Source organism: Molossus molossus, unplaced genomic scaffold (assembly GCF_014108415.1).
Source record: "Molossus molossus isolate mMolMol1 unplaced genomic scaffold, mMolMol1.p scaffold_m16_p_4, whole genome shotgun sequence".
NCBI lineage: Eukaryota > Metazoa > Chordata > Mammalia > Chiroptera > Molossidae > Molossus > Molossus molossus.
In genome coordinates, this window is record NW_023425377.1 from 93,688,755 (window position 1) to 93,707,358 (window position 18,604).

Sequence of the window (18,604 nt, forward strand, 5' to 3'; positions counted from 1 at the left end):
ACTGGTTATAAACCAAAAGCTGTTGTCAGCTTCTAGATCCCACCCATATTTGTAGGGTTATGGTCTCCTGTCTTTAGCGAAAAAAAAAATTTGGTTTTATTTCTGTCTTACTACAGCCAGGAAAATTGTTCACCTTTAAGATTTATGTGATAACATTGGGCCTATCTAGATAATCCACAGTAATCTTCCACCATTAAGGCCAGCTGATTAGCAACTTTAATTCCATCTTAATTCCCTGTATATTTACATTATATTATATATAGTGACTATATTATAGCATCACCCAAGAAATTTCAAAGTCACCATATGGTATCTATTAGCTCTAAAAGTTCAAGATAAGATAGGAAAAATCTTTTTTTTCCCAACTCATTTTATTTTGTATTTGTAGTACTGATAGGATCATATTCAAAGTATGCATTTAATTTAGAGTATCAAAATAATTTTATTTCTAGTCCTTTTCTGTTAGTTATTAGTCTAATGACTCTTATAACATAATTTTATGTATGTCATTAAAATAGCATAAACTCACCATACTTTTTATCTTCAAGGCAACATAGATTATGTTTTTAAAAATCTTTACATTATCCAGATGTGGACATTAAAGCCTAGATATATCGAATAACTTAACTTAGTAAGGTAGCAAGAGACCAGAGGCAAGTAACCTGAATTCAAATCAGATACCTTGACATTCTTGATCTAAAACATTATTACATTTCATCAAATTGATCATTCAGCAGACATGTACTCTATGACAATTTAATATCCCTTTAATATAAAGGGTAAACTCTTAGTTCTATTGTGTCTGACATTTGTTAAATATCTATGCATGTCCTATTTTCAGAAATATTCCCTTTTGTTGATGCCTGGGTTGTAAGATAAGTTCAGCTAAATGTAGAGCTACAAAAATTATTGAAAGGTTAATGATACGTTTCTTTCATACTATAATTGACAAAAATAAGGAAGAATGTGTTGAAACTGACAAGGATGTTTACAAGGTACATCATAAAAGCTGGGCAAAGAAAACTTTAAAATTTAGGGTTGTTTTTTTTTAATCCTCACCAGAGGATATTTTTCCATTTTTTGTTCAGATAGAGTGGGAGGGAGAGAGAGGGAGAGAGAGAGAGAAACATCGACGTGAAAGGGACACATCGAGTGGCTGCCACCCACACAACCAACCAGGGCCGGGGACAAACTGCAACCAAGGTACATGCCCTTTGTGGGAACCGAACCCTGGTCTCTCGGGACTGCAGGCCAACACTCTAACCGCTGAGCCAAACCAGCCAGGGCGAGTCCTCCATTCTCAATAAGTAGGTAAAGGGAGGAGACAGCCTCTCTTCACTAACTCTAAATGCTCACAAAAGGGAATAGCTCTTCTCTCTTCTTCCCATAGCTTTTAGACATGAAGGTCAATATATCAATATGAGACTTTTCCATTGCTGAGAAAATTTGATTGGGTGGGAGGAAGTGATTTAGGTGAATACCAGAATTTCATACCAAGAACTCCGTTCCTTTGAACAGTTATGCAGAATTTAGTGTATTTATTGTCTACAAGTTGCTTTCTTCATGTAATCCCTAAGCATATGACAACTTCTGGTAGAAACCATTTCAACCAATACCTCAACCCATGCTATTTTAAAAGTAAGCTCCAAAAGAATTGGGGCCTTATCTAGATTTTTCTACCATGTGTTTCCAGAACCAAGGTCAAGACCTGGAAAGGAAATAGGAAGTGAACAGCTCATGTTTGCCATTGCTTTGTTTGAATGAGAGAATTCTGTTTTGATTATAAAACAGTTTTGAAAAGAAAAATGTAAACAATAAAAATAAATCACTAAATTTCTTTCTCTATGTTTTTATGGAAGTGTCAGAAATACCTTTTACCTTATCCCCATTGCCTAGCATGGTGGTGCACAGATAGAAAGCAGTAAATATGTTTTGAATACATTAATACATTCCCAAAATTTAGTGAAATGTCGAATTTGTCAAATCCATAAATCTCCTGAAGTCAGTACCCATTTAATTTTTAATCCCAATATTCTAAGATTGCTCAGCATAATTCAAAAATTAAATCCTAATTAACAATATCTTTATTTGCAATGATTCTTACATTGTGCCCTACTCAAACTAACTATTATGTTATTTTATCTTGCTTCCTGCTGTTTTGACTTTCAGCTTTCACTAATCATTTTCTGTGTTTGCCTTTAGGATTTGATACCAGCATCTTGCCCATTTGCAAGGATTCACTTGGCTGGATGTTTAACAGACTCGATACAAACTATGACCTGCTACTGGACCAGTCAGAGCTTGGGAGCATCTACCTTGATAAGAATGAACAGTGTACGAAGGCATTCTTCAATTCTTGCGACACCTACAAGGACAGTTTGATATCTAACAATGAATGGTGCTACTGCTTCCAGAGACAACAAGGTAAAAGATGAGACACTTACCAGTACATATAGTTTTATCTTCCTTACTGAGTGAAAAATTGCATACTATATCCCATTCATTTCAGTAGATGCTTTTCTAATTAGAGTGTTTAATAAAAGAGCAAATAAGAAGCACATTGAACAATATAATTGTGCTAGGGATGCAAAACAATATAATTGTGCTAGGGATGCAAAAAAAAGATAAAAATAGTAATTAATATGCTTCATTATAGTTTCTATTATGAACCACCAAGAAGCACATAGAGATATGAAAACTTTGATATTAAAAGTAATCATTAAAATTAATTTGCTATCTATGTTGCCCATGGTGTAAAATAAATGGTTGTTTGTCACTATACTATAGAGTTTTTTAATATTCTATTTTGTGATCTTATTAAATGAGCTGACTGAACCATAACATTCAGCATAAAGTTATTTTTACTCATCTGATTTTAAAATGACTTTGTTTTCAAACTTTCAAAATCACTTAGCTTCATAAAAATCCACTAGCAAAGAAATTCTGTTGAGTCTTTGGAAGAAGTGGGATAGCCTGAACAGTTGGAATGATGCTAGTTCTGTATTCATTTTTCTGTATCCAAAAATGTTAATATAATGCAAAATTGGAGTCATGCTTATATATCCAATCGAATAATAATTATAATTAAGTATGTAAAGGAAATAGATCCCCAAAATTCACACACTATGGTGAGGTTTGGGAAAAAGTAAGGAAATACTTTTATGTATAAATCGGTGCTAATTTTATAAAAACAACTTGGAGCCCTGGCCGGTTTGGTTCAGCGGTTAGAGCATCCGCCTGCGGTCCGGAGAGACCCGGGTTCGGTTCCCGCTAAGGGCATGTACCTCGGTTGCAGTTTGTCCCCGGCCCTGGTTGGTCGTGCGGGTGGCAGCCACTCGATGTGTCCCTTCACATCGATGTTTCCCTCTCTCTCTCTTCCTCTCTCTCCCTCCCACTCTATCTGTACAAAAAAATGGAAAAATGTCCTCGGGTGAGGATAAAAAAAAACAAAAAAACAAAAAAAAAAAAAACAACTTGGAATTAGTCTAATGTGCTATACCTGCTATTGTCAGTGCTTTAAAATTTTTTGACTACTAATAGAATTAACAAATTAATTTACACTATATTAATGATTCTCAGTTTTTTTTTATATGGGAAACTAACACATTATATGGACCATTTTACTATATCAATTAATTTTCATGTATTAGTAATAGTTTAATAAGTAGGGATGAGATAATTACCAATAAATGGATTAGCAGTGGGTCAACAGCAGGATTTGTAGAGTAGCTAAATTATTTATAAACCCGTTTAAGCAAAGTTTAAAAATTATATTTGCTTTATGATAGTCTAAATCATACACACACACACACATTATTGACTTTGTTATTACATATATGCTTCTAGATGATTGAACATCCTAAAAACTACATCCTAGTTTTAATGACTGTTATACATTGAATTCACTAAAAGAAAAAGGAAGTTGCCTAGCCAGTGTAGTTCAGTGGATTAAGCATTGTCCCATGAACTGAGAGGTCCCGGATCGATTCCCTGTAAGGGCAGATACCTGGGTTGCAGGCTCGATCCCCGTTAGGGGGTGTGCAGGAGACAGCTGATTGATGTTTCTCACATCAATGTTTTTATCTCTCTCTCCCTTCCTCTCTGTCTAAAAAAAATCAATAAAATTTTTTTTTTAATTTAAGTAAATCCAGGTAAACTGCCATAAAATGATATGTGATCTTTTGTTATTATAACAAATGCTACTTTAATATTTCCTTAAATGTTATGATAGCATGTTTAAGAGTTTATAAATGAACACAAAAATATTCTGAATACCTCTTAGTGTTTCTTCAGAAATTTATATTTTCATCTTTAAAAACTCCTGATTTTACAGTAATATTTGTGGAATTGATTACAAATCTGCCCCCCACAAAGTTTTGCTTTGTATATTTTTTATTTATTAAGCATTTTCCTTCCCAAGTGTTAAAATCTTTATAGTCACATAAAGACATTATCTGAGATCACTTACTACATAGTAGAAATAATTTGATTAAAGGGTACCCAAGATGGTAATAGGATTTATACAACTTCCCAAAAACTTCGGAGAGTTTGGCTAATTATATTCATCACTTTAATATGCTAGAAAATGTTACAAAAACTCTGTCAGGGTAACTGACTTACAGAATTAGTTCATCAAGTAATTTTATAATAAATAATAACCATTAATTTAAAAACATTATTCAAATGTTTTACCTCATAAAATAATATTTTCCTGTTTATTTAATACACAAGAAGTTCTTAAGTTTACTATAATAAATTAAATGTAAAAAAGTTTTTACTCTATACTAAACTTAAGATTCTTTTTGTTTATTGAATAAACAGGAAATTATTATATATAATATATAGAAATAAATAACTACATATGTGAGAGACACACACAGAGAGAGAGAGAGAGAGAGAGGTGCATATCGGGGTGTTATTAATCCAGGTTACCTTAATACTACAGTTAAGACTATAGTTATATAGTGTTAGAAATATCTGGAAAATAAGGTAATGGCGTTTTTAAAAAATTCCCTTTAAAAGTATATAATTAAGGTTAATCTCAAGTTTAATAAATGAGGTTGAGAATTTAAATGTTTAAACAAGTAAAACACTTGTATGTTTCCAAGGAAAAATATGTTTTAACTTCAATTAAATTTCAAATTTGTTTTTGTGACTAATTTTCTGAAATCATGACTATTAAGCACTATAAAATGATTATGATTATGGTTTGTAAAATTATTTTTCTAAGTAATCATAAAAGAATGAGTAGGAGGAATATTAATTGGGGATTTTGGTGACTTTAGAAGTTAATAACTTACTTTTATAAAACTATATTCTAAGTCTCTAAAAAAGTAAATCAGTAATTAGTTGCTATTTCTTTTTAAGTCCTGTTGTGTAAGATCTAGAAAAAAGAAAAGAAAAATAACTTTTATTCGGGTCTATCTAGTCTTTCAATATGTGCAATTATTTATTAGTAAAGTAGGCCTGTGAAAATATTGTTATTCCCATTTTATGGTTGCATACTGAAGTTCATTGATCTTTAATAACTACACATTACACAGTAAGCTCAGGAACTGGTATTTGAAACTAGAATGTTTGACTTCTGTCTCAGTAGTTTTAATTCTATATTCTGAATTTTCAAGGTAATTATATATAAAATGCCATAGAGGCATCACTGTGCAACTTCTTGGCAAATCCTATTCAGTACAGGTAACCTCAGCAAGTCTTATTTTACTCAAAAACATATGCAGTATTTTTTCTCCGGACTACAGTGAAAATAAGATGATATTTTTAGAGTTTACATATATAATTAATCTACAGAAAGCTATATCAAAATGTAGCTCATGTGTATTAATTTTTCAAAAGATGTTTTTTCTATTTAACCTAAGACATTAAATAAAGAGAACTTTGTCCTCTGGTATCAAGAATATTTGAAATTTCTAGTGATGAAATAAACCTATAAAGTTCAAATATATCCATTCTGTGAGAGGCTATTTGAACAACATAATATTGATTTTTAAAAAGAGAATGAGGTCTGGCCTGTGTGGCTCAGTGGTTGAACACTGACCCAGGCACTAAGAGGTCGCTGGTTGCATTCGCAGTCGGGACACTTGCCCAGGTTGTGGGCCCGATCCCCAGTGGGGGGCATGCAGGAGGTGGCCAGTCAATGTTCTTTCTCATTGATGTTTCTGTCTCTCTCTCCCTCTCAGATCAGTAAAGGAAAAAAAACAATTTTTTTAAGAGAATGCGGACCGTGGCTTACTGAGAGGCACATTGGGGAGCTGCCTGCCCACAGGGCTGCAGGCACCCTTCCTATTGCAGTGGAGATGCTTGCTCTCCCTGGGGGTGTGCGGCCCAGCGCCTGGGCGGCTGTGCGCTGCCCGTTTTCAGAGTCATTCACAAACCTCCATAATGTCTACTGCATTTTCCTTTGACTAGGAATTGTCTATTTATATTTGACAACTAATAAAAATATTCTCCTCAGAAATGACTAGTTGCGAGTATAGAAATAAGAACACATTTGTATAGTAGGACTATTGTAAACATAGATATTTTCTTACTTATTTTACCCAGTAACATTTTATTCAATTCAAAATTGTGTGGGAAGATAAAACTGCATTGTTATTATTGTATTGAAAATTCTAATACAGATAATGTGTGAATGGCCCCAAAATAGATGTTTGAGAATTAAGAATGCAAAAACAATGAACAATGTTATTTTCAAAAGCAACATTTTGAAATTGAACTAATTTCAATAAAAATTTTCAGTAAAATATATTTCATTTTTCTGTTTTGTTTTGTTTTTCTAAACTGATGTTTGGAGTAATTACTTGTAAATGTAATGTTTAAATTAAACCCTGTATTTATTAATGCATAATTCTCATAAAAGTTTAAGCATATAAAATCAGAATTTCCCATAAAATTATAAAACTATTAGGAGACAAACACTGTAGAGAAAATAAATCTGGTGATATAAATGTGTACGTAAACTCTAGGCTGACTATGCATAGTCTTCATGTGTAAACCTTCATGCAATTAGTCGGGTTACTATCTTTTATCTAGATCAGTTCTTCGCAAGTCAGTTTAAATAGTAGGTGTAATCTTAATTTAGCACTCCAAGTATACTAAAGTTAAGGGCCAGAGAGATTTGCCTTTTGGAAAACAGAAAAAGCCCTGGCCCGTTTGGCTCAGGGGTAGAGCGGCAGCCTGCGGACCATTGAGTCCTGGGTTCATTTTCGTCCAGGGGCATGTATGTACCTCAGTTGCAGTTCATCCCCGGCTCAGGTCAGGTCGTGGGGGAGGCAACCAGTCTATGTGTCCCTCTCACATCTATGTTTCTCTTTTTCTCTCTCTCTTACTCCCTCTCTCCCCCTCCCACTCTATCTGAAGATATTTGAAAAAATATCCTCAGGTGAGGATTTTTTAAAAAAAGCATGAAGTTCATTAAAAAAATAATAATAATTAATAAATAAATAATAGAAAAATATATGTCAAAGTCTAATGTTGTATTTAATATAATATATAGCTGAATGGCCTAAGCTGTCTTGATTTCTTTTGAAATCTTAAAATATTCTCTCATACAGAGCTTGTAGGACTAGTAATCAGGTTTATTCATTGAGTTTACAAATTAAATCAGACTCAAATACACCTGGATTTTTTTTTTTTTTATCCTCGCCCGAGGACATTTTTCCATTTTTTACTCAGAGCGGGAAGGAGAGAGAGGAAGAGAGAGAAACATCGATGTGAAAAGGACACATCGAGTGGCCGCCACCCACACGACCCAACCAGGGCCAGGGACAAACTGCAGCCAAGGTACATGCCCTTAGAGGGAACCGAACCCAGGTCTCTGTGGACCGCAGGCTGACACTCTAACTGCTGAGCCAAACCGGCCAGGGCTACACCTGGATTTTTTAGGCAATTCAATAGTGAACATATAAGAAATATGACCTCTACTTTACATTATCTGGATATTAGCAAATAGAAGAATTACTTTGAATATAATATTGAAACTTCAGCTATGTGTATTTGGAAGGCAGCAATTTTGTTTTTTTTATCCTCACCTGAGGACATTTTTCCATTTTTTGTTCAGATAGAGTGGGAGGGGGAGAGAGACAGAGAGAAACATCGACGTGAAAGGGACACATTGAGTGGTTGCCACCCGCACGACCCAACCAGGGCCAGGGACAAACTGCAACCGAGGTACATGACCTTAAAGGGAACTGAACCCAGGTCTCGCTGGACCACAGGTGGACACTCTAACCACTGAGCCAAACCAACCAGGGTGGAGGGCAGCAAATTTTAAGTTATCTGTTCTATAACCCCAACTGGGCAACTTGATCCCTATTTCTTTAATGTTCAGTGTAAGAGTCCTGCAAGATTATGAGGAAAAACAGTGGTCAACAGGACCAATTTCAAAATGAAGTAGAACAATAGGTGATTACTTAGGCTTTTCAAACAAATTCCTTTTTTCTTCACAGTTTAGATTCTCCAAAGAAAGACATTTTTGGCCTCACAGATTAAACTATTAACTATATATTAAACACATTGTCTCATTTCCTCATTCTACTTTCCTTACATGCAAATTTTAATAACTGCATATTAGTGTAATAAATAAATTGAAATCATTTGAATTAATTATACCTTGTCATTTTCCTAACAGTTGTAGTATAGGAAAATAGATACTAGTTTCTTGTTTTTCTATTTCAAAAGTTTATGATACAGTTTTTATATAGCAGGTATTAAAAGGAAGGTTTTAGGATATGAGTGTAAAATACATTGAACTGCTTTTAGATAAGAATATGTACTATATGTAAGAAAATATAGTTATATTAATAATATAAATCAAACTATTGTATCTATTTAAAATGTTATACTACTAAAAATATTCTTCTTTAAGTGGCTGAATTTAAAAAATAGCCAAATACATAATTCCATATTGTTTTAATGTTTTAAATATAATTTTTTAAAAATTATTTATGAGAATTTATTATATATTATGTCCTGTTTCCAAATTACATATACAATTGCTGGCAAAGTAGGTGTACAGTTGTTCATATGGAAAAAGACATGCAGGTTATGTTCATTACAATATCTTTATAAACTCAAAAGAGTGTACCATTAGCACAGTGCACGTTAAGTTCTCAAATTGCCGCCTACATTATGTGCACATTCTTGTAGTCTACTTGCTCTACTCAAGCACACTTTGGCCTAGAGTTCTTACCTACTTTTGCCTATTCTTGTATACTTGAAGCATCTAAGTGAGCACAAAAGACCAAAGCCTGTCAACATTTTTCAGTATCAAGACTTATAAAGTTGTCTCTAACTTGAAAGAATGATTAACTATTTCATAGATCACTTTTGTAATGCAAAGCTATGCATCTATATCATAGAAACCATTTTAAGTGAGGAGAAAACAAGCAGTTATTTGTTTGGGCAGCAGTCCATCAGTTGAGTTTACATTGTTAAATTGATGGATCTTTTAAAAGTAAAAGATAAAAAAAACATTTTTCAGCATATATAAGTTATTTTGTACCATTTTATTTCCATCCAATTTAGTCAGTCTTAGGAAAATCAAGATAATCTAATATTGATAATCAGGACAGTCTCCCTCTGTTTTACTATCATTTTAAATTATAGATAGATTAGATAGATAGATAGATAGATAGATAGATAGATAGATAGATAGATAGATGATAGATAGATACATCTATATGTACATATCTCCAAAAGTAAAATAACTTATATGCAGTATATGTTTCCCAAAACCAAGTAAAAGCTGACATTTGATAACATAGAAATTACACTTTTGTTGTTTAACTCTAACCCTTGAAGTAACATTTATAATGTCATTGCAGACCCACCTTGCCAGACGGAGCTCAGCAATATTCAGAAGCGGCAAGGAATAAAGAAGCTCCTAGGTGAGTAATAGATCATTCTTCTGAAGTCTTTATTGCTTACATAAATAGCCCCAGGGAAACAGCAACATAAAATCAATATTAATTCAACAAAGATAGACTACACTAAATTTCAGTAACAAAATTTATGAAGTTTTTGAAAGCAATTAAACTTACTTTTATTATCTTACCTATTGAAAGATATTATGTCTGTTTTATTACCCTAATATAATGTTCATTTGAGAGTTATTAAGTAAAAAAAAAAGAGAGAGAGATTTAAACAGTGCTAAAGTTAAAGCATCAGCAGAAACTTCAATTCTAATTCTATAGCTAACAACTCAAGAATGATTATATATATGTGTGTGTGTATGTGTATATGTGTGTGTGTGTGTGTGTGTATAAAGAGAGAGAGAGAGAGTTAAGCATGCCCTGAGTACCTCAAGAAAATATGAACCCACTTTTAAGTGTTTTTAATTAGCACTTTTTACTAACTTTTCATATATGTGTTAGACCGTTAGATCAATAAATGATAGATCATTCCAAATTTAATCCACCAAAGCTATCAGATCATTAAACTATTATTTATAATTTTTTTATTCCTATAAACATCTAATTTTAAATAAACTCTTTTTGGAGTAATTTTAGATTCAAAAAAATTTATAAAGATAGTACATAGTTTCATATATCCTTCAATCAGCCTCGCTTAAAGTTATCATCTTACCATGGATCAAATAACTATTATATATTTGTCAAATTTAAGAAATTAACATTGCTATAATCTAATTCATTAAGCCTTAGACTTTGTTTGGATTTTAAGAGTTTTTCCACTGATGTCCTTTTTTTCTTTAATTTTAGGATCCAGGACACACCACTACATATGCAATTTTTTAATGTATATTAATGCCCTTGTGGTTATAGTGGCACAAATTTTATAATGTTTTTGAATCTGAATAATCTGCATATATTATAATATGCTATTTTGTAATTAAATATTGTATGTTTTTTATTTTTTATTTATTTATTTTTAAATAATTTTTCTTTCTTGATTTTAGAGAGCGAGGAAGGGAGAGGGAGAGAGAGATAGACACATCGACGGGAGAGAACATCCATTGGCTGCCTTCTGCATGTCCCCCACTGGGGATCATGCCCACAATTTGGGCATGTGCCCTGACAGGGAATCGAACTGGCTGGTGTGGCTCAGTGGTCTGGATGACTTAATATGCATGCCACTAATCAGATTTTGTATATTATACCTCTCAAAACAGTACCTTTGGCAGAGTAAATTTGCTTAATGAAAGAAATGTAAGCAGTTCATATGACAGTTCATTATGACAACTCCATACGTGTATGTCTTGAGTGAGTTATGCATGACTGATCATTATGAAAAAGGGACACAACTTACTCATAGTGTGTGTGTGTGTGTGTTTCATAGGACAGTACATACCCCTGTGTGATGAAGATGGTTACTACAAGCCAACACAGTGTCACAGCAGTGTTGGGCAGTGCTGGTGTGTTGACAGATATGGAAATGAAGTCATGGGATCCAGAACAAACGGTGTTGCAGGTTGTGGTAAGCAAATGGGTACTTAGTAATTTCTCAAGCACAGTTTAAGGACTTAAGGATCTCATTCATTTGTGCAAGCATTTAATGAGGCATACTCTATGCAAAGACTATAGAATATTTGAGGGGATTGATAATATTCCTAGCATATTAAAAATGAGTATAATTAATAAATGGAATTGCATCATTTAGACATGTTAAGGGATAATTATTAAAAGGTAGGTTCCTTTTCCTACTTCAAATACAGAAGATGTTAGCTATCTCCTCTTTTTCTCTGGGGTAAGTCAAACCTTTGTCATCCATTCTACCCAAGTCAGCTAACCCTAGTGTATACAATGTATGCATATGGCACCCTTTTTTTCTATGTACCTTGGAGAAGTTGATTTTGGGAGTATGTAGTCTCACCAACAAGAGAAAAACTAACCTTTTTTAAAGTAAAGGTCTATAAACTACAGCTATATGAGTTTGTTTCCTTTTGTTTGGGTGATAAAAATATAGTTTAATGATTTGTAGGGTCATTATAATTAATGAGCATGCATTTTATGTATCAACCTAAAACTATTATAATTAAGCTGAGTACACATACATATATTTTAAAATTTTAAATGTGACATTTTTTTGTTTCATAAAATATTTTTTCAGAATGTAAATTTTAAATCAATATTTGTGTTTATACAATGGAGAGTTTTCACTACAAAAGCCACTTAGCTGCACACACATAAAAAAAACAGATGCACACTCATATGCAACACACACCACACACACACACACACACACACACACAGAATTAATGGGCTGTTCCAAATAATACACATGACCAGAAAAATGAAGAAATAGTTGGTCAATCTTGTATTTTAGAAAATGCTTAGTTGTCTACTTTATATAAATTTTAAACTGATAGGCTTAAATTGTTTCATAGACTTATGATTGTTTAGAAATACATAAATGGTAAACAATCTAAAAGTAATCTCATCTAATACTTGCATGACTGTTCTGTATTTATTTATTCCATAAGATTTTTAATAGCTTGGTTTTGGTTTTCTATCCAGTGATATTAGATTTAAGTAGAATAAAGTAGTATTCAGTAGCTACCTAACATAATTTTAACATGTATAGATCATGTCTTTGTAATATGTAGTATAAACTAGTTGCATTATTAATTACTTCAATTATCAGTGATGCCAGTGATGGCTAAAGAATTTTACTGTATGTTGTAAATAAAAATTATATAGAGGTGAATTCAATAAGTGAACAGGGAAATTGTTTTGGGAATATGACCTCTGAGTTTTTTAGCATGTTGAAATTATTAAGAAAATACATAAAGTAGGAGAATAAAAATAACATTTTACTCACATAAGATATGAATTTCAATGTGTCATATTGTCAAATCAATCAAGTTATAAATATAGAATTACATTAATAGGATATATTATATAATTAGCTACCAAAGAATTATAAGACTAAAATATTAGAAAGGGTAGAAGATAAACACACTAACATTAAAGGAGTTAAAAAATGAATATGTATTGAATATGTGTATTATTACCGACATAAATAGTAATATATATATTTCTAAATTTTGTTTTAAATACTAACTAGCAATGTTAGTATTGTTATTATAAAAAGTTCCCACAGCGGTAGTGGTTTAAGCCACACAAATGTATTAGTTCACGGTTCTGTATTTCTGTATGTCAGAGGTTGCGCATGGGTGTCCTTGCGAGGACCATCAAGGTGTCTTCAGGGCTGCATTCCTTCTGGATGCTTTATTATGTTTTTCTTTATTTATTTTTAGAGAGAGGAAGGGAGAGGGGAAGAGAGAGATAGAAACATCATTGGCTGCCTCCTGCATGCCCCTCACTGGGGATTTGACCCACAACCTGAGCATGTGGCCTGACTGGGAATCAAACCAGGGACCTCTTGGTGCATGGGTCAAAGCTCAACCACTGAGCCACACCAGCCAGGCCCTTCTGGATACTTTAGAGAAGGATGTTCCCTTGCCTCTGGAGGCCACTCACATTCCTTAGTATGTGGACCCTTTCTCCACTTTCAAAGCTAACAACACTGCATTTCTCTGACCATTCTTCTGTAATCAAATCCCCCTTTAACTCTATTTGGGAAAGGTTCTTTGATTTTAAAGACACAAGTGATTATATGGGCCCAACAGGATAATATAGGATAATCTCCCTATTTTAAGATCCTCAATTTAATCATATCTTAAAAGTCCCTTTACCATATTTGCAAGTTGTAGTGGATTAGGAATTGAAGATCTTTGCAGGGCAATTATTTGGTTAATTATAGTAGTAGAAGAAATTTTTAATTCTGTGTGAGATTTAAAGTTTGACATGGACTCTGTAAACACTGGGCTGAGATCAGTATTCCTGAACTAGAAATCTTACATATCAGACCTCAGTAACAAGTCTGCTTTTTAGTAAGTACATTTTAACAAATAATAGAAAATAGTTTTTTTTTTCTTACCTTTGTTGAGTAAACTAAAGAGCAAATTAAAACTTTATTAATTTTCTCAATTTTCATCAGAATTTTATATTCTTCAGAAATTATTTTACGACAGTCAAGTGACACTTATGTTTACATTTTTCCTAAGCTATTGATTTTGAGATCTCTGGAGATTTTGCAAGTGGAGATTTCCATGAATGGACTGATGATGAGGATGATGAAGATGATATTATGAATGATGAAGATGAAATTGAAGACGATGATGAAGATGAAGGGGATGATGATGATGATGGTGATGATCATGATGGGTACATTTGATGAGAGCTGAGATCAATAAATTTAACATTTCTATTATTTACAAAGTGATAGCCTATTGATAATTATCTTCTTGCCCCCAACCAAAATGATCCTAAAACTCACGTATATTTTGTATAATTATTACAAATATTGCAGCTAAAGTCATAGAATTTTATGTTTAAATGAGAATAATTTGCTTTGAGTTTTATATGCCTTAGAGAAAAAGAACACATATGGGGTCTAGCCAGATGGAAAAAAGTTATGAAGAGCTTCTGATATAAACAAATTTTCATAAAAACAAACTGTGTAAATCTCCCACAAACAAAAGCAACCAGTGTTTGAGGTTGTATGAGTTATTTTTCTGAGAGATATTCTAAGTTAAATTTATAATCGCATATTGGTGACCTGCATCCCCGGGATTTTCTGAAAATATGCATGACCTTAATTGCAATTCCAAAGTAGCATTTTTCCCACACCTGGAGATGAGTGAGGGGATAGCACACAGGGTAAGAAAAACGAGGAGTCCTACATCGTGTTTACATTAATAATGATGTTTTAAATTGTGGAGTTATTCTGGATATGATAGGATATTTTATAAAGTGGCAAGTAGGGAAAACCATGGATTCTGAAAGTTAAAAACTTAGTTGTTCCTTCTAGTTTTTATTTTAATTCGGATAGCACTCTCATGTAGATATTTTTATATTCTTAAACAGCATGATTTCTTTACCTTTCTAGGTTTCTTTATCTTTCTGACCAGCAACTTAGGGTGCAGAATTTAAAGTGGGAAGACAAAGGGAAAGATTTATTTAAATTATATTTTCACATATGGTTTGTCATATGCCCAATGTCAAATTTGAAAATCTTAGTTCTTATTTTATTTTCTGTTTTAGATCAAAATTTGCATATAATCTAAGAATTATAACATTTTTGTTACTAGTGTCAAAACTTAGAGAACGTATTGTATGGTGCCTTGCAAAATAGAAATAGAAAGGTTTTAGCATGCATACCAATATAGGATATTAGGCAATATATAAGCACACCTAATTAACAAAGTAATACCAATAAAGGTACTGCTGCTGGAATGAAGAAAATGGAATATGTTTTTTTCTTTTTTTCTATTGTTACATAATTGCCATGTGGACTTGTTTATAATTATTGTGTAGAGTAGCATTTAAGATTTAACTGTAACAAAAATTACTTTAATTGCTATATTTAAGTTAGCATGTTAATTAATTGTGTAGACCTTTCAGCACACCATCACTTTTAAGTATCTCAGACCTATGGTTTTGTGCCCATAATAAAAATGAAAAAAAAAACAAACAAACTGTTGAATATTTCATATTGGTATTATAATTTAAACAGTAGGTCAACTGGTTTCCCGATATATAATTCATTGAAAGTAAAATTGGTGAATTATTTCCATTTGATTAATACACACTAAAAAAGAAACTTTAATGTTGACTTTATGTAATATTTAAAGTATAATGCATTTTCTTTTTTACTGTTTATGTATAGTTTACAAAATAAAGAATCTTGTAACCAAATTAAACTGTTCCTTATTGATTTTTCTGGGGTATAAATAGTAGCATGAAGTGTTCTTAATGTGTTTTTTGTTTTTTTAAATTAATATATTACAAACTAGGTAGGAACAGTTTGGAAAGTTTTGAATTTCAAATTCAGAGCTCTGGGCATTTTGTATATTGTTTTTGCTCCCATGTTAAAATTTGTTTTTGTCTGTTGGTTTGTTTTAGTCTTTTCATTTGTCATACAGTTGCAAGTAGATAGTTTTCTTTGTTGATGGTGGTAATTTAAAACCCATTTTCAGCCCTGGCCAGTTTGATCCAGCGGTTAGAGCACTGGCCCACGAACTAGAGAGTCCCAGGTTCGGTTCCCACTAAGGGCACATGCCTCGGTTGCAGTTTGTCTCCGGCCCTGGTTGGGGTCGTGTGGGTGGCAGCCACTTGATGTGTCTCTCTCACATCAATGTTTCTCTCTTTCTTCTTCCCTTTCTCCCACTCTATCTAAAGATAAATGCAAAATGTCCTCGGGTGAGGCTATAAATAAATAAATAAATAAGACCCATTTTTTAACTGAATTGCTATAGAACAGCATTTTGAAGAATGATAGAATAACTTTATTAAACAAATGTATAAGAATTATAAAATATAATGTAGGTTGATTGGAAAAAAACAATCAAATTATACATGGAGGTTTAGCAAATAAATGTAAATTAACAAATATAGTGTGCTTGAAGTTAAGATATATATATATTTTTTAAGGAATCTTTGAGGCTCTCAAGAAGGCAACCAATTCAACAGTAAGTATAAGATTGGAAATATTTACATTATTAAACTTTATATAAAAATATGTATACAATTTTTATTTGTATATATGTATATAAAAATTCTATTTGTGATGTGTGTATTAGGTCTTTTTTTTTTTATCCTCACCTGAGGACATTTTTCCATTTTTTGTTCAGATAGAGTGGGAGGGAGAGAGAGAGAGAGAGAGAGAAGACATCGATGTGAAAGGGACACATCGAGTGGTTGCCACCCACACGACCCAACCAGGGCCAGGGACAAATTGCAACTGAGGTACATGCCCTTAGTGGGAACCAAACCTGGGTCTCTCTGGACCAAAGGCTGATGCTCTAACCGCTGAGCCAAACCAGCCAGGGCAGTATTAGGTCTTTTGATTATTTATTTTGTAGATTTTGATTCAATACAATTATTTTTATTTTAAAAATATGAATACTGAGCACCTACTATAACCTAGGCACTATTCTAGCCATTATAGATTTACTTGTGAACAAAATAGTTGTGAAGTTACTATTCTAGTATGGAAGTTAGGCAATGCAGTTATCCCTATCCATAACATAATTACATGAGCATTGGAGAAAATCAAACAAAGCTATTTTTTAGATTTTATTTGAATAAAAAGCAATGTGTTTTGAACACTTAAGAAGAGTTGTTAATACAAACTCAAAATTTTAAAAGAGTATTTTTGATTGAAAAAATCCAAATTATTCTAACATTTTGTTCTTTCTTAAGTTGAATTCTGATGCATACACATGAAATCATACCAGGCATCACACTTTACGCCTTGTTTCAATAGTGTAATTACAGGGAGCACACATGCAAAATAAAAATGACAATACAGTTGGAATCTCAAAAGCTTAAAATTTAAACTCATAGAAGAAAAAGTAGAAACATACAAATAAAATATCCAATGTTTCTGGCATGTCAAAAATCTAATATGGAAATTTATTAATGCTTTTTATTGTGCATGTTTGGCTTGACAATTTAGATAAGTTACATAATGCTTTTGGGGAAACAAGCTAAATTAAAAACAAATATACAACATTTTAATATCAATTGAAAGAACACATGGCCTAAGCTAAACCTTGTATGTCTGCCAATTGGTAAATAAAATTAAATCAATCAAGCCAAACAAGCAAAATTATTAGAATTTCCTAATGAATAAATAAAACAGATATTGAGTGCTTTATTCTTTGTATAAATATTTACAATTTTAATTTTATATGAAGCTAAAGAAGAGGTGAAAAATAACTCACAAAATAACCATTGATCCATAATGTCTGCTCATACTTTACTTAAAGTGAGTTTATAGAGTTTCATACATAATTGTTAGCAGTGAAACAAACATTTGATATGTTTTGTATAAAATGAATGATACCGTGGCTGTAAGCAGTAGGTCATTCAAGCTTCATTCTTTGTCTACTTTGCAAAATCCCTTCTAGTTGGGGAAAAAAATTGGAGAATGCAAACCAAACCTAACAGAGCCATCATCATAAATGAGTTTGTTTTGTCTTATAACTAATAACTCATGTGTGTGCATGCACACACACACACACACATGCACATTTAGTCCAATTTTTGTTTTTGATTTTAAAGAAAATGGCTAAATCAATTCATGTTTATTTCTCTTCTCGTTCATGATGAATGAAGAGTACTGGCATTATCATAGATTTTTCAGATAAAATACAAACACACAAAAATGGAGAATATCAACAGTGGTACAAATACGTAAATAAATGATAATATGAACTCCCTGTAGTTCATGCATTTCATTTTTATTTTAAATCTAATACTGGATATTGAGGTTAATATAATGAAAAAGGGCATTTTCATTCATACTGGTACACATTTTGATATGAAATAATATTAGCTTTTTACTTCCATGTCTTAGAAATATTTCATGAATTATAATGACTTCATAAAAATTTTATCAGTGGTTAAGTCAGTAAACAAAGAAAACATCTTGAACATTAGCTATATACAATGCACATGCCATGCCTCCTTGGGCAAGGGGATTGGAATAGTCTTTTTTAGTAACCACTATTTCCTCAATTATATATGAATTTCTGCCATCGTTGAACTACCTTAATGTCTCTTTA

General features: G+C 32.4%; 1 protein-coding gene across 1 annotated transcript in view; it reads left to right on the forward strand.

Annotated features, from left to right (window-relative positions):
- Positions 1 to 15,492, forward strand: part of SPOCK3 (SPARC (osteonectin), cwcv and kazal like domains proteoglycan 3) — a 342,954-nt gene extending 327,462 nt beyond the window's left edge. The window contains exons 9-12 of the mRNA XM_036282120.1: positions 2,203 to 2,424; positions 9,837 to 9,899; positions 11,308 to 11,445; positions 14,039 to 15,492. Of these exons, the coding sequence (XP_036138013.1) occupies positions 2,203 to 2,424; positions 9,837 to 9,899; positions 11,308 to 11,445; positions 14,039 to 14,208 (593 nt within the window). The 3' untranslated portion in view covers positions 14,209 to 15,492. The remainder of the gene's footprint in view (positions 1 to 2,202; positions 2,425 to 9,836; positions 9,900 to 11,307; positions 11,446 to 14,038) is intronic.
- The last annotated feature ends 3,112 nt before the right edge of the window (positions 15,493 to 18,604 follow it).